The sequence below is a fragment of the Carcharodon carcharias genome, chromosome 11 (genome assembly GCF_017639515.1).
Source record: "Carcharodon carcharias isolate sCarCar2 chromosome 11, sCarCar2.pri, whole genome shotgun sequence".
Taxonomy (NCBI): domain Eukaryota; kingdom Metazoa; phylum Chordata; class Chondrichthyes; order Lamniformes; family Lamnidae; genus Carcharodon; species Carcharodon carcharias.
In genome coordinates this window covers 165,143,020-165,164,760 of record NC_054477.1, presented here as the reverse complement: position 1 = coordinate 165,164,760, position 21,741 = coordinate 165,143,020, and the positions used below count along the sequence as shown (strand labels likewise).

The 21,741-nt window shown below is 44.7% G+C and overlaps 1 protein-coding gene across 5 annotated transcripts in view; it reads left to right on the top strand.

The window, feature by feature from the left end:
- atp11a (ATPase phospholipid transporting 11A) overlaps positions 1-21,741 on the top strand; it is a 375,081-nt gene that overhangs the window by 338,723 nt on the left and 14,617 nt on the right. For 3 of the 5 annotated variants that reach the window (XM_041199614.1, XM_041199610.1, XM_041199615.1), the window contains one exon: positions 15,541-16,215. The exons of 1 other annotated variant lie outside the window; for it this stretch is intronic. In XM_041199614.1, the coding sequence (XP_041055548.1) occupies positions 15,541-15,682 (142 nt within the window). In that variant the 3' untranslated portion in view covers positions 15,683-16,215. Of the gene's footprint in view, positions 1-7,012; positions 7,120-15,540; positions 16,216-21,741 lie in introns of those variants that run through there. One more of the 5 variants, XM_041199612.1, reaches the window with a different exon arrangement.

Here is a 21,741-nt window from a genome sequence, read left to right as displayed (position 1 = left end):
AGTGCAGCGCTCCCTCAATACTGCGTTCCAACACTGCAGCGCTCCCTCAATAGTTCGTTCCAACAGTGCAGCGCTCCCTCAATACTGCGTTCCAACGCTGCAGCGCTCCCTCAATACTGCGTTCCAACAGTGCAGCGCTCACTCAATATTGCGGTCCAACAGTGCAGCGCTCACTCAATATTGCGTTCCAACAGTGCAGCGCTCACTCAATATTGTGTTCCAACAGTGCAGCGCTCCCTCAATACTGCGTTCCAACAGTGCAGCGCTCCCTCAATACTGCGTTCCAACAGTGCAGCGCTCACTCAATATTGCGTTCCAACAGTGCAGCGCTCACTCAATACTGCGTTCCAACAGTGCAGCGCTCACTCAATACTGCGTTCGAACAGTGCAGCGCTCCCTCAATACTGCGTTCCAACAGTGCAGTGCTCCCTCAATATTGCGTTCCAACAGTGCAGCGCTCACTCAATATTGCGTTCCAACAGTGCGTGCTCCCTCAACACTGCATTCCAACAGTGCAGCGCTCCCTCAATACTGCGTTCCAACAGTGCAGCGCTCACTCAATATTGCGTTCCAACAGTGCAGCGCTCACTCAATACTGCGTTCCAACAGTGCAGCGCTCACTCAATACTGCGTTCCAACAGTGCAGCGCTCACTCAATACTGCATTCCAACAGTGCAGCGCTCCCTCAATACTGCGTTCCAACAGTGCAGTGCTCCCTCAATATTGCGTTCCAACAGTGCAGCGCTCACTCAATATTGCGTTCCAACAGTGCGTGCTCCCTCAACACTGCATTCCAACAGTGCAGCGCTCACTCAATATTGCGTTCCAACAGTGCAGCGCTCCCTCAATATTGCGTTCCAACAGTGCAGTGCTCACTCAATATTGCATTCCAACAGTGCAGTGCTCACTCAATATTGCGTTCCAACAGTGCAGTGCTCCCTCAATATTGCGTTCCAACAGTGCAGTGCTCCTTCAATATTGCATTCCAACAGTGCAGCGCTCCCTCAATACTGCGTTCCAACACTGCAGCGCTCCCTCAATACTGCGTTCCAACAGTGCAGCGCTCCCTCAATACTGCGTTCCAACAGTGCAGCGCTCCCTCAATACTGCGTTCCAACAGTGCAGCGCTCCCTCAATACTGCGATCCAACACTGCAGCGCTACCTCAATAGTTCGTTCCAACAGTGCAGCGCTCCCTCAATACTGCGTTCCAACACTGCAGCGCTCCCTCAATAGTTCGTTCCAACAGTGCAGCGCTCCCTCAATACTGCGTTCCAACACTGCAGCGCTCCCTCAATACTGCGTTCCAACAGTGCAGCGCTCCCTCAATACTGCGTTCCAACACTGCAGCGCTCCCTCAATACTGCGTTCCAACAGTGCAGCGCTCCCTCAATACTGCGTTCCAACACTGCAGCGCTCCCTCAATACTGCGTTCCAACAGTGCAGCGCTCCCTCAATACTGCGTTCCAACACTGCAGCGCTCCCTCAATACTGCGTTCCAACAGTGCAGCGCTCCCTCAATACTGCGTTCCAACACTGCAGCGTTCCCGCAATACTGCGTTCCAACAGTGCAGCGCTCCCTGAATACTGCGTTCCAACACTGCAGCGCTCCCTCAATACTGCGTTCCAGCAGTGCAGCGCTCCCTCAATACTGCGTTCCAACAGTGCAGCGCTCCCTCAATACTGCGTTCCAACAGTGCAGTGCTCACTCAATATTGCGTTCCAACAGTGCAGCGCTCCCTCAATACTGCGTTCTAACAGGGCAGTGCTCCCTCAATATTGCGTTCCAACAGTGCAGTGCTCCCTCAATACTGCGTTCCAACAGTGCAGCGCTCCCTCAATACTGCGTTCCAACAGTGCAGTGCTCCCTCAATACTGCGTTCCAACAGTGCAGCGCTCACTCAATACTGCGTTCCAACAGTGCAGCGCTCCCTCAATACTGCGTTCCAACAGTGCAGTGCTCCCTCAATACTGCGTTCCAACAGTGCAGCGCTCCCTCAATACTGCGTTCCAACAGTGCAGCGCTCACTCAATACTGCGTTCCAACAGTGCAGTGCTCACTCAATATTGCGTTCCAACAGTGCAGCGCTCCCTCAATACTGCGTTCCAACAGTGCAGCACTCCCTCATTACTGCGTTCCAACAGTGCAGCGCTCCCTCAATACTGCGTTCCAACAGTGCAGCGCTCACTCAATACTGCGTTCCAACAGTGCAGTGCTCACTCAATATTGCGTTCCAACAGTGCAGCGCTCCCTCAATACTGCGTTCTAACAGTGCAGTGCTCCCTCAATATTGCGTTCCAACAGTGCAGTGCTCCCTCAATACTGCGTTCCAACAGTGCAGCGCTCCCTCAATACTGCGTTCCAACAGTGCAGTGCTCCCTCAATACTGCATTCCAACAGTGCTGCGCTCCCTCAATACTGCGTTACAACAGTGCAGCGCTCACTCAATACTGCGTTCCAACAGTGCAGCGCTCCCTCAATACTGCGTTCCAACAGTGCAGCGCTCACTCAATACTGCGTTCCAACAGTGCAGCGCTCCCTCAATACTGCGTTCCAACAGTGCAGCGCTCCCTCAATACTGCGTTCCAACACTGCAGCGCTCCCTCAATAGTTCGTTCCAACAGTGCAGCGCTCCCTCAATACTGCGTTCCAACACTGCAGCGCTCCCTCAATAGTTCGTTCCAACAGTGCAGCGCTCCCTCAATACTGCGTTCCAACACTGCAGCGCTCCCTCAATACTGCGTTCCAACAGTGCAGCGCTCACTCAATATTGCGTTCCAACAGTGCAGCGCTCACTTAATATTGCGTTCCAACAGTGCAGCGCTCACTCAATATTGTGTTCCAACAGTGCAGCGCTCCCTCAATACTGCGTTCCAACAGTGCAGCGCTCCCTCAATACTGCGTTCCAACAGTGCAGCGCTCACTCAATATTGCGTTCCAACAGTGCAGCGCTCACTCAATACTGCGTTCCAACAGTGCAGCGCTCACTCAATACTGCGTTCGAACAGTGCAGCGCTCCCTCAATATTGCGTTCCAACAGTGCAGCGCTCACTCAATATTGCGTTCCAACAGTGCGTGCTCCCTCAACACTGCATTCCAACAGTGCAGCGCTCCCTCAATACTGCGTTCCAACAGTGCAGCGCTCACTCAATATTGCGTTCCAACAGTGCAGCGCTCACTCAATACTGCGTTCCAACAGTGCAGCGCTCACTCAATACTGCCTTCCAACAGTGCAGCGCTCACTCAATACTGCATTCCAACAGTGCAGCGCTCCCTCAATACTGCGTTCCAACAGTGCAGTGCTCCCTCAATATTGCGTTCCAACAGTGCAGCGCTCACTCAATATTGCGTTCCAACAGTGCGTGCTCCCTCAACACTGCATTCCAACAGTGCAGCGCTCACTCAATATTGCGTTCCAACAGTGCAGCGCTCCCTCAATATTGCGTTCCAACAGTGCAGTGCTCACTCAATATTGCATTCCAACAGTGCAGTGCTCACTCAATATTGCGTTCCAACAGTGCAGTGCTCCCTCAATATTGCGTTCCAACAGTGCAGTGCTCCTTCAATATTGCATTCCAACAGTGCAGCGCTCCCTCAATACTGCGTTCCAACACTGCAGCGCTCCCTCAATACTGCGTTCCAACAGTGCAGCGCTCCCTCAATACTGCGTTCCAACAGTGCAGCGCTCCCTCAATACTGCGTTCCAACAGTGCAGCGCTCCCTCAATACTGCGTTCCAACACTGCAGCGCTACCTCAATAGTTCGTTCCAACAGTGCAGCGCTCCCTCAATACTGCGTTCCAACACTGCAGCGCTCCCTCAATAGTTCGTTCCAACAGTGCAGCGCTCCCTCAATACTGCGTTCCAACACTGCAGCGCTCCCTCAATACTGCGTTCCAACAGTGCAGCGCTCCCTCAATACTGCGTTCCAACACTGCAGCGCTCCCTCAATACTGCGTTCCAACAGTGCAGCGCTCCCTCAATACTGCGTTCCAACACTGCAGCGCTCCCTCAATACTGCGTTCCAACAGTGCAGCGCTCCCTCAATACTGCGTTCCAACACTGCAGCGTTCCCGCAATACTGCGTTCCAACAGTGCAGCGCTCCCTGAATACTGCGTTCCAACACTGCAGCGCTCCCTCAATACTGCGTTCCAGCAGTGCAGCGCTCCCTCAATACTGCGTTCCAACAGTGCAGCGCTCTCTCAATACTGCGTTCCAACAGTGCAGTGCTCCCTCAATATTGCGTTCCAACAGTGCAGTGCTCACTCAACATTGCGTTCCAACAGTGCAGCGCTCCCTCAATACTGCGTTCCAACAGTGCAGCGTTCCCTCAATATTGCGTTCCTACAGTGCAGTGCTCACTCAATATTGCGTTCCAACAGTGCAGCGCTCCCTCAATACTGCGTTCCAACAGTGTAGCGCTCCCTCAATATTGCGTTCCAACAGTGCAGTGCTCACTCAATATTGCGTTCCAACAGTGCAGTGCTCCCTCAACACTGCGTTCCAGCAGTGCAGTGCTCACTCAATATTGCGTTCCAACAGTGCAGCGCTCCCTCAATATTGCTTTCCAACAGTGCAGCGCTCCCTCAATATTGCATTCCAACAGTGCAGCGCTCACTCAATACTGCGTTCCAACAGTGCAGTGCTCACTCAATATTGCATTCCAACAGTGCAGTGCTCACTCAATATTGCGTTCCAACAGTGCAGTGCTCCCTCAATACTGCGTTCCAACAGTGTAGCGCTCCCTCAATATTGCGTTCCAACAGTGCAGCTCTCCCTCAATATTGCGTTCCAACAGTGCAGCGCTCCCTCAATACTGCGTTCCAACAGTGCAGCGCTCCCTCAATACTGCGTTCCAACAGTGCAGCGCTCACTCAATATTGCGTTCCAACAGTGCAGCGCTCCTTCAATATTGCGTTCCAACAGTGCAGTGCTCCCTCAATATTGCGTTCCAACAGTGCAGTGCTCCCTCAATATTGCGTTCCAACAGTGCAGTGCTCCCTCAATATTGTGTTCCAACATTGCAGCGCTCCCTCAATATTGCGTTCCAACAGTGCAGCGCTCCTTCAATATTGCGTTCCAACAGTGCAGTGCTCCCTCAATATTGCGTTCCAACAGTGCAGTGCTCCCTCAATATTGCGTTCCAACAGTGCAGTGCTCCCTCAATATTGTGTTCCAACATTGCAGCGCTCCCTCAATATTGCGTTCCTGCAGTGCAGCGCTCACTCAATACTGCCTTTATGATAGTTTACTGATTATATGCTCAGTTATTATTTTGACACATGAATGAATGTCATAATATTGATGTCAGCTGGTATCTTGGGAAAATACACAGGTATCATGAACCAAAGGATAGCCTTAATCTCTGAGGAGCTGCCCATGCACTTACCTTCCTGGGTGAAGCAGTTTGACATCATTCAGTACCTTAAAATCAATGCATCATGGTAACTGACAGCAAGTGAGCTTTCATTTGTATAATGCAAAGCTATTGGTCCCAAACCAGTTAGAGACCCAGAACGAAATCTCTTTCTCATGATTTTAGTCATGAAATGGAACAAGGACCCATGCTGAGCCATGCCAGTACAATCTATGACTCCTTGGACCATTGGGTATTGTCCCACAATGTGTTGTCTGTGGCTGTTGGTTTTCCATGGAGAAGGAGATGAAATTGTTTGGTCTGGTAAACAAGACATTTGTGAATTGCTTTCTGTATCAATGCAAATCTGACTGCAAAAGTTACCAATGTCCTAAGTAGCAGCCTGGAATAACCTCATAGCATAAAAGCTAAGGGCAATAAGAACCTTTACAACCATGTGTGGGAACTGGAGGGGAAGTGGACTAATTCCATTTGCAGCATGTGACATAGGTCAGTGATGCTTCCGTGATAAACTGCAGCCTCCATAAGCATTACCTTTGGGACTACTGGAGGAATGTGTCCTTCTGCTTAGTGTGACGCACTGGTGGACAGTGCTGCCTAACTCACCGGGCATAACTTCATTGCTCTTCTAATAAGCAAAAGTACAGGAGAAGATTCTGTGTAAAATAACTTAACCAATTGCAAAACTGAACAGGCATATAAATCTGGGTCTTGCAGTGAAGAGAGGTTGTGTGTAAATCTGCCTGGGATGAGGAAGCTTCATGCTAATGGGTAGCATTCTTGATTCTGAGTCACAAGGTTATGAGTTCAAGCCCTGCTCCAGAGATTTGAGCACATAGGGCAGGCTTCAGTGTAGTACTGAATGCTGCACACTCAGAGGTGCCATTTTTTGTGTGAGACGTTAAACTAAGGCCTCATTTGACCCCTCAGGTGGGCGTAAAAGATCCCCCAACCACTATTTTAAAAAACGGGAGTTCTCCCCAGTGTCTTGACCAATACTTATCCCTCAATCAACAGCACCAAAACAGATTGTATAGTAATTATCACATTGCTGGTTTGTGGGACCTTGATTTGCACAGATTAGCTACTGGGTTTCCCTATTTTACAACAATGAGCTAGAGTAAGGACAGATGTGTATATAATATTAAGCTTGGGTAAAGAGAGAGACATACCTTGCATATAATATGGAATTGGGGTACAGGTGAGTATGTACAGATCCATTTGGGGCTAATTGTAATTAAATCAAATATGTAACTTGTGTGAGATTGTTGCCCAAATTGGGCATATATTATTGAAGCTTCTCTGGAAAAACACAGTCCGGAGATTGGGTTGGGGTCGTAGCTGTGGCACTGTGATGAAAAAATTCCATTTGGCAGCACATTTCCAGCGATGGATTGGAGCACCTGGAATTTCAATGTTTTTACTTTATTTAACCGATTTGGGTTATAATCCAGATCCAAATTCAGGTGCTTTAAATAGGTTAATAAATCGAATGCTTGTTAAATTTGAACATTTAGTTTAAGAAAAATGAGCGTTTATGTATGCTTTTATAAAGAGAAGCCCATTGTGGGGAATGTTTCCTCCTGTTTAACGTAAACATCTTCTTGCTTTAAAAGGAGTTTCTCCTCATTGCAGGAGATGCTCAAAGATAAAGCTGGCAATGTAATAACAGGTTCTGAAAACAACGTGAAACCACTTCTTTGGAGAGTGCAATCAACTGCTGAGGCGTAATGTAGTGTTGGGTAATAGCCACATATTTTTGATAATTCATAATTTTCCACTCTGCCTGCTTCTCTCTACATATTTTCTTGTTTATTCTCTGGTGTAACAAGGAACGCAACCATATTTTGAGCCAATTGAAAAACCAATGCTTCAAAAACTCATACTTCTGTAAAATTACAACACATCTCTGGCATCAGAAGGGCCAACAGTTAATCCTGAAGCTAGAGAATCCAGGCCCCAGCCCGACATTAGGTTTACCACGGGCCCTTATAAATGGTATCATATGCATGTGCCCCTTAATATGCAATTGGTGCAGAAGGGCTGGACCAGGGACTGTAGACAGTCATTTCCTACATTGCAGCACTCCATTTAGTGATACGCCTTGGAACCAGACCACTAGAGAAAACATGTAGACCTAATCTGAGGGTGCCAGGTTCATGGCCTAGACTCCAGGCCCTCCAGCATTTAAGTGTTTCTGACACCTTATAAAGGAGCTGATGGGGAACGTATTCTTTGTGTTTTGGGGGCCCATAACCTTCCCAGCAGGCTAACATCAGCTGGTATGGCAGGCCTTCCTGGGTAGGCAGGCACTGGAGGTGAACTTTTGTTGGCATGGGCACACTATTGCCTTGCTACTGAAGGGTCCTCTGCTTAATCCTACAAACGCTGGTGGGGTCAGCAACACAGATGTGATTTAGCATGTACCACACAATGTGTACCCCCTTGCCTCACTGTTCTTCAGACCTCATTAATGTTGTGGTATTTTCAGTGGATATGACAAACACGAATAGCTGAAACAGCAGGCAGACCAGCTGTTCTGAAGATTGTGGCATGGACTGGGAATTTCACCACAGCAGCTCCTGCTGCATTGCCTTAACTTACTTTTATTCTATCACGGGATGTGGGTGGTACTGGCAAGACCAGCATTTATTGCCCATCCCTAATTGCCCTAGAGAAGGTGGTGGTGAGCTGCCTTCTTGAACCTCTGCAGTCTGGTACAAGTACAACCACAGTGCTGGTTGCCAGAATTTCAGTGAAAACCTGGTTTACCTTTGTAATCGGGATATCTGCTCTATTTCCTGGAAAGTCATAATAACATATGACATACGAGCAGGAGTGGGCCATTTGGCCCTTCAAGCCTGCTCATGGCTCATCTGGCTGTGGTCTCAACTCCACTTTTCCTGTCTTCCCTTCCTGCCCACTGCCCCCATAACGCAGGACTCCCGTGTCTATCTAACTCAGCCTTGAATAAGTCCAGTGACCCAGCCTCCGCTGATCTCTGGGGAAGAGAATTCCACACACTGATAACCCTCTGAGAGAAAATTTTTTCCCATTTCCATCTTAAAAGGGAGACCTCTTATTCTTAAACTTTGTCCCTTAGTTTTAGCCTCTCCCATAAGGGGAAATATCCTCTCAGCACTCTGACGTAGTGGTATTGGTGCTAGACTTGTAATCCAGAGACTCAGGGTAATGCTCTGGGATTCGAATCCCGCCAGGGCAGATGGTGGAATTTGAATTCAATAAAAATCTGGAATTAAAAGTCTAATGATGACCATGAAACCATTGTTGATTGTTGTAAAAACCCATCAGGTTCACTAGTGTCCTTTAGGGAAGGAGATGTGCCATCCTTACCCAGTCTGGCCTGCATGTGACTCCAGATGCACAGCAACGCGGTTGGCTCTTAAATGCCCTCTGAACAAGGGCAATTAGGGATGGGCAATAAATGCTGGCCCAGCCAGCCACATCCCATGAACGAATAAAAAAAAAATCCCCTCAGGATCTTATAGCTTTCAATAAGATCACCTCTCAGTCTTCTAAACTTCAACGGTGTAGGCATAACCTGGCCAACCTCTCCTCCTAAGATAACCCCTTCATCCCAGGAATGAGCTGGGTGAACCTTCTCTGAACTACTTCTGATGCAATTATATCCTTTTTCAAATAAGGAGACCTAAACTGTACGCAGTATTCCAGATGGGTCTGTACAGTTGCAGTAAAGTTTCCCTACTTTTTATTTAATTCCCCTTGTAATAAACACCAACATTCCATTTGTCTTCCTAGTCGCTTGCTGCATCTGCATATGAACTTTTTAGGGATTTATATACCAAGGCAACCAGATCCCTCTCTCTCCATTTAGATATTATACTGTTTTCTTGTTTTTCCCACCAAAGTAGACAAATTTACATGTTCCACATTATATTTCAAATTCCAAATTTTTGCCCACTCACTTAACCTATCTATGTCCCCTTGCAGACTCCTCTTGATAACTTACTTTCCTACCTACCCTGGTGTCATCAGCAAATTTAGCTGCCATAAATTCTGAACGTTCATCCAAGTCATTGATATAGATTGCAAATAGCTGAGGGCCCAGCACTGACCTCTGCGGCAGCCCGAAAATGATCCATTTACCCCAACTCTCTGCTTCCTATTAGATAACTAATTCTTTATCCATGCAAATATGTTACCACCTGCATCCTATGCTCTTATCTTGTGTAGTAACCTTTGATGCGGCACCTTATCAAATGCCTTTTGGAAATCCAAGTACACCACATCGACAGGTTATAAAATTTAAAAAATCAAAGTGCTGGAAAATCTCAGCAGGTCTGGCAGCATCTGTGGAGAGAGAAACAGAGTTAACATTTTGAGTCTAATATGACTCTTCTTTGGGACTCATTGACAGGTTCCCCTTTATTCACCTTGCTTGCTACCTCCTCAAATAAATTTTTAATAAATTAGTTGAAGATGGTTTCCCTTTCACAAAACCATGTTGACTCTGCCTGATCACATTATGATTTTCTAAGTATCCTGTTAGAAACTCCTTAATAATGGATTCTAGCAATTTCCATATAACAGATGTTAAGCTAACAGGCCGACAGTTTCCTCCTTTCTGTCTCCCTCCTTTCTTGAATAAAGGTATTACATTTGGTATTTTCCAATCCACTGGGACCCTTGAGAATTTAAGGAATTTTGAAAGATTATAACCAATGCTTCTACTATTTCTGCAGCCTCTTCATTTAAGACCCTAGGATACAGACCATCTGGTCCTGGTGACTTATCAGCCTTTAGGTCTAATAGTTTTCCCAGTACCTTGTTCCTGCTGGTGGTGATTGTTTTAAGTTCCTCCCATTCACCTCTTAATTTTCAAGTTTCTTTGGGAAGTTTTCTAAGTCTTCTATAGTGAAGATAGATACAAAATACCTGTTCAATGTCTCATTCCCTTGATTTCCATTATCAATTCCCCAGACTCTTTCTCTAGAGGACCAAAACTAGCTTCAGTTAATCTTTTCCTATTTAAATACTTGTAGAAACTCTTTATTATCTGCTTTTATACTACTAGCTAGCTTTCTCTCGAACTCTACTTTCTCTCTCTATTATTCTTTTAGTCATCTTTGTTAGCTCTTAAAATCTGTCCAATCTTTTGACCTACCACTAATCTTCATAGATTTGTACAGTGTTCCTTTCAATTTGATACTATCCTTAACTTCCTTATTTAGCCGCAGGTGATACATCCTTCTCAAAGAGTCTTTCTTTCTCCCTGGGATAACTTTGCTGAGAGTTATTAAATATCATCATAAAGATCTGCCACTGCATCTCTACTGTCTGACTTTTCAACCTAGTTTTCCAGTTCATTTTAGCTAGTTCTGCCTTCATACCCTTATAATTACTTGTCTTTAGAGTTAAAACAATAGCCTTAGACTCTCACTTTTCCCCTTCAAACTGAATATGAAATTCTATCATGTTATGATCACTGTAGCCTGGAGGCCCCTTTATCATGAGGTAATTGATTAATTCTGTCTCATTTCTCATTACTAGATCTCGAATGCTCCCTAATTAGCTCTGGATCATATTGCTCTAAGAAATTGTCCTGAATACACTCAACAAAGCCATTTCCCAGGCTGCCTTTGCCAATATGATTTGCCCAATCTACATGTGGCATAAAGTAATCCATGATTATCGTGGTACCTTCCTGACACATTCCATTAATTTTTTCCTGTACACTTTAGCCTACAGTGTAACTACTGTTAGGGGGCCTATAAAGTAATCCCACAGTGCATTCTTGTCTTTCCTATTTCTTATCTTTACACAAACTAATTCTACATCTTGCTCTTCTGAGCTAATGCAATCTCTCGTTACTGTATAATGAGATCCTTAATTAACAAAACTAATCCACCTCCTTTTTCTAGCTTCCTGATTTTCCGAAATGTCAAATACCCTTCAATATTCAAACCCCAGCCTTGGCCACCTTGCAACCAGGTATCTGTAATGGCTTTCAGGTCATACATATTTATTTCTATTCAACAGTTCATCTATTCTGTTACAGATGGTGTGCGCATTCGGATATAGATCCTTTAACTTTGTACTTTTAGCATTTTTCCAATCTTTGGCCTTATCTGGTGGTCCACACTTGAGTTTGTTCCTCTGTCCCTTCCTGCCACACTCTGGTAAATTGCTACCCTGCTCTATTACCTTGTTGTTTCCCTTTGATTTTCTACATCTCCTCTCACATGATCCCTTCCCCCTACAATTTACTTTAAAGCCCTCTCTACTGCCCTTGTTATACGACATGCCAGAACACTAGTCCGTGTATTGTTCAGGTGAAGCCCATCCCAATGTCATAGCTCCCACTTTTCCCAGTACTGATGCCAATACCCCATGAATCAAAATCTGTGTTTCTCGCTCTTTGAACCATGCATTCATCTCTCTAATCTTATTCACTTTATGCCAATTTGCCCATGGCTCAGGTAATAATCCAAAGATTATTATCTTTGACATTCTGTTTTTTTAATTTAGCCCCTAGCTGGTCATACTCCCTATGCAGAACCTCTTTACTAGACCTACTTATGTTATTGGTACCCACATGGACCACACCCACTGGTTCCTACCCTCCCACTGCAAGTTCCTCTCTAGCCCCGAGCAGATGCCCCAAACACTGGCACCGGACAGGCAACGGAGCCTTCTGCATCCCTCATGTCATCTGCAGAGAAACTATGTCTACCCCCCTGATTAGACTATCTCCTACTACCACTGCATTCATATTTACTCCATCACTTGAATGGCTTCCTGTACCACCTTTCAGCCACCCTGCAGGACCAAGTGTCTCCACACCTCTGCAAAATTGCCAAAGTTAGCTCTATCGGAATCACCCAACTTAACGGCCATAACGTAACACCATCTATGCCTCATGGGACAAGCCAATGACTGATTTATATATTTTTTTAACTTTTATTTTGGACTCTTAACTTCTCATTTCTGATCTGTGTGCATGTGTGTTGTATTTTTATTATTTTTCTTGGGTTTTAGTAACTAATAAACTTACTCTTTCTTTGACTCAAGAAAGCCTGGCTAAATTGGCTCCTTCTAAAAAAAATAAATACATTTGGACTGGAAAAACATATCCACAGGGAAGGGATCTCCTGTAAATTAGCCTTGTTGTGACCAACCGAGGGCGTTGAATAAAGAAGGGGAGCCAGCTCATTCCTCCTCACCTGGGAGTGTAACAAAACTGAGGTCCTTTTCAGGAAGTTAACACATTGGGGGACCTCGCCTGGGGGCCATTCATAACAGCAGTCACATCCTTCTGTCCCTGACCATGGAACAAATCAGACGACCCTATCCTAAGGGGTGTGACTGCCTTCTGGAACAAAATGTCTGGGTAACTTTATGCATCCCTGATGCATTGCAGCGTCTATGGCTGGGTTTGCAGCTTACTGAACTGAACTGAAGCTGTTCTTCACTTCCTGCAGATGTTGCCTTGGATCACACTGGTGTTCATCAGCCTCTGCATACTGCAGCTGCAACACATCACCTGCCCTGTCATCCTTATTGTGTTCTAATTAACTAATTAATTATTTTCTTAATTTTTAAAATTAATGTCTCTCCTTCACTACCACTTACTGTAATAATTTAAACCATAGTATAACTGCCACCACTTAAAAATGAAACAGTAGACTCATCAGCTTCCTACTTTCCTTTTGCTATTGTCTCTCAATCAATTATAAGGTAGCCACTTAAGGGTTATTTCAAAAATTATCTTTTTCTGATTTCCAGCACTTTATATATATATATATATATATATATACACACACACACACCCTAACAGCAGTTACTCACCAACCAGCTTTCCTGTGATGTCCCTGTTCACCTTTTTTTCCAAACTCTGGACGCACCTGCTCTCCCCCAGTCGATGTTCCTCCCACAAGGTCCACCTCTCTCCCTGAAGGTCAGTGCCGTGTTTCAGCGCTTCATAGGCTGTATTTACCTGCTCCCCACTATGTGTTCCTCCTGCAGGTCTGCTCCACTCTGCTTCTCTCCCTAACATCTGACACCTGAGCACCCTGTGAGGAAAGTTTCAGCTAACACCTAGTGACTAATGGGATCTGGTCTTGATTCATCTTGATAAACAGTAATCAAAAAGTGGAACTGTTTTGAAATGAGCAGTTGTCAGCATTTCAATTTGCAAAGTATATACACAACAGCACTTCTGCAGGTATACAGTGGTAAACTACACTTTTAAACTGTAGAGTATATATTGCGGGGCAGTTGTAATCAATAGTGAATATATTTTGGGCACTTTCCATCTATAGGGTACATATTACCAGGTACACTTAATCTACAGGGTTTACATATCAGGTACTTTAAATCTATTGGGTATGTTTTATTTATATATAGAATAACGACCATGGCTGATTTTCTATCTCAGCTCCATCTTCAAATTAGGGTCCCGTGCTTCTGCTAGCTTCCCGTTTTCCATTATTGATCACCCCAGCGCTTTACTGATCCAGTGCTAACTTTACATAACACAAAGTGGCAGTAAGGAGGAAGCCCTCTCTCCAGCAGTAGTTAAAGGTATCGTGTGAAACCAGTTGCTGGTTTCTCATTTCAGGCTGCTGGTTAACTTGTTAGCTTCTGGACGTTTTTTGACTCTCAGAAGGTTCACTTTGCACAGTTGTTGTTGGCTGCCTCAGAAATAGTTTGGCTGCAGTAATGGGTGATCTCATTGCTGGGGGAAGGGATGCAACAAGGAAGATAGCGAAGAGCGAGAGGGAGGGAGAATTGCATTGAACAACAGGCTGGAGTCGTAACACATTTTCCGGGAGCATTTCTTCTACATTTACCTCACAGAGGGGGTACCTGAGGTACCTTTGCTTCATCGAGGAGACTGTCACTGAGCCAAGTCATCCAGTGCAGCTACAGCTCCAACCTTCCACCAGGCCTTGGAAGTGCCTATGATTGTCAAGATCACTGTGGCTCTTAACCTTTAGGCTATGGGCTCTTTGTAACATCAGCTACATCTTTCAGAATATTAACTGGGAAGTTCCAGGGACTCTCTCTACTGGGAAGAACAGTTACATTTTCTTCCCTATTGATAGAGAGAATTCTCTGACCGCTGTGCTAGCAGTAGTTTTAACTTCCATCCTGCGCCAGTGCTCTTTATTCAAACCAGACCTCCAGGTTACAGCCTGGCTATTGGCTGAAAAGGTATGTAGACTCTGGGCATGGCTCACAACTCCTGTTAGGAGCCCGGGCACAGACACAGAGCAGGCCCGCAATGAAACCCAAGCTGCAATAAGGAACATCGTCGGGCAAACAATTGGCGTGCTCAAGCTAGGATTCTGTCTGTGCTGCCCAGAGAGCTTTGTGGCACACCCTCACATGGATTGCCAGATCTGTCGTTGCTTGCTGCGTGCTCTACAACTTTGTCAACATAATGACACAGCCCTCACCACCACCTAAACAGCAAGAAGTATAGATGATGAGGGGAAGGAGAGACAGTGACCACCAGTGTTTCTACCTGCTGGAACTTTCAGAGACCAGCTCTTCAAGGAACATTTGACTTAAACCAGCCCTCCTGTTCCCCAGTTGACCCACAATCTCCCCTTCTGCAATGCACCCACAATTCCATAATCTACCCTTCCTCAGTCCATCCACAATTCCATAATCTACCCTTCCCCAATCCACCCACAATTCCATAATCTACCCTTCCCCAATCCACCCACAATTCCATAATCTACCCTTCCCCAATCCACCCACAATTCCATAATCTACCCTTCCCCAATCCACCCACAATTCCATAATCTACCCTTCCCCAATCCACCCACAATTCCATAATCTACCCTTCCCCAATCCACCCACAATTCCATAATCTACCCTTCCCTAATCCACCCACAATTCCATAATCTACCCTTCCCCAATCCACCCACAATTCCATAATCTACCCTTCCCCAATCCACCCACAATTCCATAATCTACCCTTCCCCAATCCACCCACAGCCTCCCATTCCACAAAACACCCACAATCCTATAACTTCCCTTTCCACAATCTCCCCTTTCCTAATAGACCCACAATCCCGTAACCTATGATTGTGAATTGTGGAATCTCCAATGGTAAGATTGTTCTAATTTTGTTCCTCGTAAAACTAATAACTGCTTTTGTTTGGTCACAGGATATCCTTAGGCAATCCAAGAAGGACTTTGTATCAGAATTCACCCCACTGGCACCTCCTCAGAGTTCCTCCTACACAAATAACATCCATAGGTCCCATCAACAAACAAGGTCTATCTCTGCTCCAAATTCCAGGAAGGTGATGTGTACATATTGGGCAGAGGATGATTATTGTACTAATCCATCACTGTTTGACTATTCTGGTAATCACTGCCCTTCCAATGCTTGCCATATCTTTGTTGCGTCAGGTTTGGAAACTGCAGTCTAACCTACAGAATATTGCCTTTGAATCCAGTGGTTTAGAGTTTAATCACTCCTGTTTTAGCAAGGCTGTTGCGGTAAAGACTTGGACGATCTTTCTAGACTCCAGCATTTCAAGTATCCGTTAAGAATTTGAATAAGACATCCTGCATTCTGCCTGGGCAGAATGTCCCATGTGCTGAAGTGAAAGTTAATGCACAGTCTGGTACTGTGTGGCTGGTATTATTACATGATTTTATTGTATTCCTTGTGATGCTGCTTTGTCATCCAGTAACACTAAAACCTGTGTGTCATCCAACAATGTGATCATCAAATTATTAGCAAGGTGACATCAACAAAAGGAAAGTCTGCCAGCAATCATGTCTATTAATGTTCCTTTATACTCTGTTCCTTTAATAAAGCTTCCAATATTTGACTTTTATGTAAACCGTCTTGTTCATGAACAGTATTTCAAAAGATTTTTTGTTTCTTTGTTCACCTATTGTAACTGGTTTATACCTGTACCAAGTGACATTTATAGACTGGAATCCTGTGCCGATTTGAACCTGTCTGATGAGAATGGAGTCGGAGCATTGTGACTTAATGCCGGTTTCTGCTGGAAACCCTGCAATTAGTAGCTGATGTGCCGGCTGGGAGGCTTCTGAATTTGTGCAACCTGGGGGCCGATTAGTATCCCATTATCAATGGGATACTAATTGCTATTTAACCTGGACCTGGGTAATGAACCTGTCATGGCTTTTTGGAAACTATAGTAAGTAGAAATCTTTTAGGGTGCAGAAGAAGGAGGAGATGCATGACCCCTTGTTTCATCAAAGTCTGTAAAAGTGGGTGAGAGGTTCTCAAGCCAGTATAAAATTCCTGGTTACTGCACCACTAATTCCATATTCAAGTTGATTCTATTCCTTATATAAAAAAGATGATGAATGCTGCAGTCTGAAATCCTGGTTTAGAGAGGGTAGGCATGGTACTTTATCATGCTAATTAAACAACAACTTGCACTTATATAGTGTAATAGAAACATCCCAAGACACTTCACAGGACCGTTATCAGACAAAATTTAACACTGAACCACATAAGGAGATATTAGGACCGGTACAAAGTAGGTGAGTAGAATATTAAACAAAAATCAAACCAGAAAGCATGTCAAGTAGCAATTGCCCAAATTGACAAGATATGAAAAGATTACAATAGAAGCAAACATTGGTCTAGATTTTGTAGCCAATAAATTGATGAATTCAATAGTGTTACTAACGTGTAAATAGTCCAGCAACTTGTGAGAGAGGATAAGATACCCCGCGAGTTGCAAATCTCCAAAGGTTGCTGGATGCTTTGCATCACTGTGCCCTGAGCCTCCCTGTGAGTTTCAAGAAATTACTACACTTGCAGATTAACTGCCAATTAAACTCAGCACAAAAAGTTTGGGCTGCTAATTAACAGCAGAACTAACTTTTAAATGACAAGGTTTATGTTCTTGCAATGTCAGCTGAGCTCTCTGGCCCAGAAAAGAAGCAATTCAAACCATGGAAATTCATCCTTGTGGGTAATAAATTGTTGTTGCAACCAATGGTAACAATGCAAGATGCAAAATCTGGGCAACAGCTTATACTGAGATGCTACAGACTATAGCTTTCTCAAGAAGAGTCATGTGATACATGTTGAATGAGGGGTAGTGTAAATGATGCAATTTGAATGGGAGTGAAGGTACAGATAAATCTGGCAGTTCACATACTCAAATGGGTGCAAGTGGCAGAATAAGTTTTATAAAACTGTTAAAATGCATAAGAGATCCTGGATTTTATACAGAGGAATAGAGTAAAAAAGCAAGGATGTCATGCTAAACCTTTATAAATTACTGGTCAGGCCTCATCTGAAGTATTGTGTCCACTTTAGAGAGGATATTGGACCCTTAAAAGAGGGTGCAGAGGAGATTTATTAGTATTGCATCCAGGAGAGGATTTTAAGTTGCAAGGTGAGAAAGGTTATCTTCCTGACAGCAGAGGAGGTTAAGGGGAGATTTAATAGAAGAACAAAATTAAATGGGGTTTTCACAGAATTTCACATAATTTTTACAGTGCAAAAGGAGTCCATTTCACCCATCATGTCTACACTGGCTCTCCAAATGAGCAATCTACTGAGTGCTGTTCTCGTAGAGTGGGAGAAGTTGCTCCAGTGATAGAATCACAGAATTGCTACAATACAGAAAAAGGCTTTTTAGTCCATTGTCTGTACTGAATTTCCGAATGAGCAATTCACCTAGTGCCATTCTGTTGTCTTCTCCACGTACACTGTACATTGTTTCCTTTTCAGATAACAGTCTAATGCCTTTTTGAATGTTTCAATTGAACCTGCATCCTCCACACTCTCAGACAGTGCATTCTACACCTTAACCGTTCACTCAGTGAAAAAGTTTCTCCTGATATCACTGTTGCTTCTTTTACTAATTACTTTAAATCTGTGCCCTCTTGTTCTCGATCCTGTCATGAGTGGGAACAGTTTCTCCCTATCTACTCTGTCCAGACTCCTCATGACTTTTGAAAAGCTCTATCAAATCTCCTCTCAGCCTTTTTCTCTCTAAGCAAATCAGTCCCAACTATCTATCCTTACAACTGAAGCTCCTCATCTCTGGACAATTCTCATGAATCTTTTCTGTACCCTCTCTAGTGCCTTCACATCCTTCCTAAAGCACAATGACCAAAGTGATTTACACAAGTTCAACGTAATTTTCTTGCTCTTGTACTCTGTGCCCTATTAATAAAGCTAAGAACACTGTATGCTTTATTAACCATTAACTGCCCTGCTCCCTTCAATGATTTATGCACATATACACCCAGGTCCCTCAGATCCTACACCCCTTTTGGAGTTGTAGCTTGGTTTTACACTGTCTCTCCATGTTCTTCCTATCAAAATGAATAGTTTTGCGTTTCTCTGCATTAAACTTCATCTACCACCTGTCCGTCCATTCCACCAACATTTCTATGACCTTTTGAAGTTCAACGCTATCCTTCTCACAGCTCTCAATACTTCCAAGTTTTGTATCATCTGAAAACTTTGAAATTGTGCCCTATACACCAAGGTCTAGATCATTAATACATATCAGGAAAAGCAAGGGTCCCAACATTTACCCCTGGGGAACTCCACTACAAACCTCTCTCCAGCATGAAAAACATCCACTAACCACTACTCTGTTTCCTGTTGCTCAATCAGTTCTGTATCCATGTTGCTACTGGCCCCTTTATTCCATCAGCTATAAACATTGCTTACAAGTACATTGTGCAGCATTGTGTCAAACACCTTTTGGAAGTTCATGTACACCACGTCAACAGCATTGTCCTCATCAACCCTCCCTGTTACCTCTTTATAACACTCCAGCAAGTTAGTTAAACATGGCTTACCCTTAAGAAATCAATGCTGACTTTCCCTAATTAATCCACATTTGTCCATGTGACTTCTAATTTTTTTTCCTGATTTATTGTCTCTAGAAGTTTCCCCACCACAAAGTTAAACTGCTGTCTGTAGTTGTTAGGATTATATTTACGCACTTTTTTGAACAGGGATGTAAAGTTTGCAAATCACCAGTCCGCTGGGATCATCCCTGAGTCTAAGGAGGGCTGAAAAATTATGGCCAGTGCCTCTGCAACTTCCCCCCTCAGTTCCCTCACTGCCCTCAGATGCATCTCATCTGGTCTCGGTGCCTTATCAACTTCAAGTACAGATAACCTTTCTGATACCAACTTTTCAATTTTAAACCCTTCTAGTGTCTGAATTACCTGATCTTTTACCATATGTCATGAATAGCATCTTCCTTGCTAAAGACAGATACAGAGTATATTCATTTAATACCTCCACCAGGAACCAGAAGGTACAATCTTAAAATGATTGGCAAAAAAATGTCAGAGAGGAAACTTACAAGTGTTTACTGGAGAGTCAGATGAAGTAGACATAAGATTAAAATATGAGATTAGTAGTTGTATAATCAGATTTAGAATAAAAAGAGGAGAGATATTAAATTAATCAAACTCAAAGAGAATAAGACTCTTAAAAACAGAAATACCTGGAAAAACTCAGCAGGTCTGGCAGCATCGGTGGAGAAGAACAAAGTTGATGTTTCGAGTCCTCATGACCCTTCAACAGAACTAAGTAAAAAAAGGAGAGGGGTGAAATATAAGTTGATTTAAGGTGGGGGGAGAAGTGAGGGTGGGGGTGGTTGTAGGGACAAGCAAGCAGTGATAGGAGTAGATAATCAAAAGATGTCACAGACAAAAGAACAAAGGTGTTTAAGGTGGTGATATTATCTAAAAGAATGTGCTAATTAAGAATGGATAGCAGGACACTCAAGGTACAGATAGCTCTAGTGGAGGTGGGGTGAAATAAGACCAAAAGGGCATAAAAGGTATAGATTTAAAAATAATGGAAATAGGTGGGAAAAGAAAAATCTATATAATTTATTGGAAAAAACAAAAAGGAGGGGGAAGAAACGGAAAGGGGACGGGGATGGAGGAGGGAGTTCAAGATCTAAAGTTGTTGAACTCAATATTCAGTCCAGAAGGCTGTAAAGTGCCTAGTCGGAAAATGAGGTGTTGTTCCTCAAGTTTGTGTTGAGCTTCACTGGAACAATGCAGCAAGCCAAGGACAGACATGTGGGCAAGAGAGCAGGGTGGAGTGTTAAAATGGCAAGCGACAGGGAGGTCTGGGTCATTCTTACGGACAGACCGCAGGTGTTCTGCAAAGCGGTCGCCCAGTTTACGTTTGCTCTCTACAATGTAGAGGAAACCGCATTGGGAGCAACGAATGCAGTAGAATAAGTTGGGGGAAATGCAAGTGAAATGCTGCTTCACTTGAAAGGAGTGTTTGGGCCCTTGGACAGTGAGGAGAGAGGAAGTGAAGAGGCAGGTGTTGCATATTTTGCATATACTTGGGGAGGTGCCGTAGGTGGGGGTTGAGGAGTAGGGGGTGATGGAAGAGTGGACCAGCGTGTCACGGAGGGAATGATCCCTATGGAATGCTGACAGGGGGGCTGAAGGGAAGATGTGTTTGGTGGTGGCATCATGCTGGAGTTGGCGGAAATGGCGGAGGATGATCCTTTGAATGCGGAGGCTGGTGAGGTGATAAGCAAGGACAAGGGGGACCCTATCATGTTTCTGGGAGGGAGGAGAAGGTGTGAGGGCGGATGTGCGGGAGATGGGCCGGACACTGTTGAGGGCCCTGTCAACAACCGTGGGTGGAAAACCTCAGTTAAGGAAGAAGGAGGACATGTCAGAGGAACTGTTTTTGAAGGTAGCATCATCGGAACAGATGCGACGGAGGCGAAGCAACTGAGAGAATGGGATGGAGTCCTTACAGGAAGCAGGGTGTGAGGAGCTGTAGTCGAGATAGCTGTGGGATTCGGTAGGCTTGTAATGGATATTGGTGGACAGTCTATCACCAGAGATTGAGACAGCAAGGTCAAGGAAGGGAAGGGAAGTGTCAGAGATGGACCACGTGAAAATGGACGGGTGGAGATTGGAAGCAAAATTAATAAATTTTTCCAGGTCCCGCGAGAGCATGAAGCAGCACCGAAGTAATCATCGATGTACCGGAGAAAGAGTTGTGGGAGGGGGCCAGAGTAGGACTGGAACAAGGAATGTTCCACATACCCCATAAAGAGACAGGCATAGCTGGGGCCCATGCGGGTACCCATAGCCACACCTTTTATTTGGAGGAAGTGAGAGGAGTTGAAGGAGAAATTGTTCAGTGTGAGAACAAGTTCAGCCAGACGGAGGAGTAGTGGTGGATGGGGATTGTTCGGGCCTCTGTTCGAGGAAGAAGCTAAGGGCCCTCAGACCATCTTGGTGGGGTATGGAGATGTAGAGGAATTGGACGTCCATGGTGAAGAGGAAGCGGTTGGGGCCAGGGAACTGGAAATTATTGGCATGACGTAAGGTGTCAGAAGAATCACGGATGT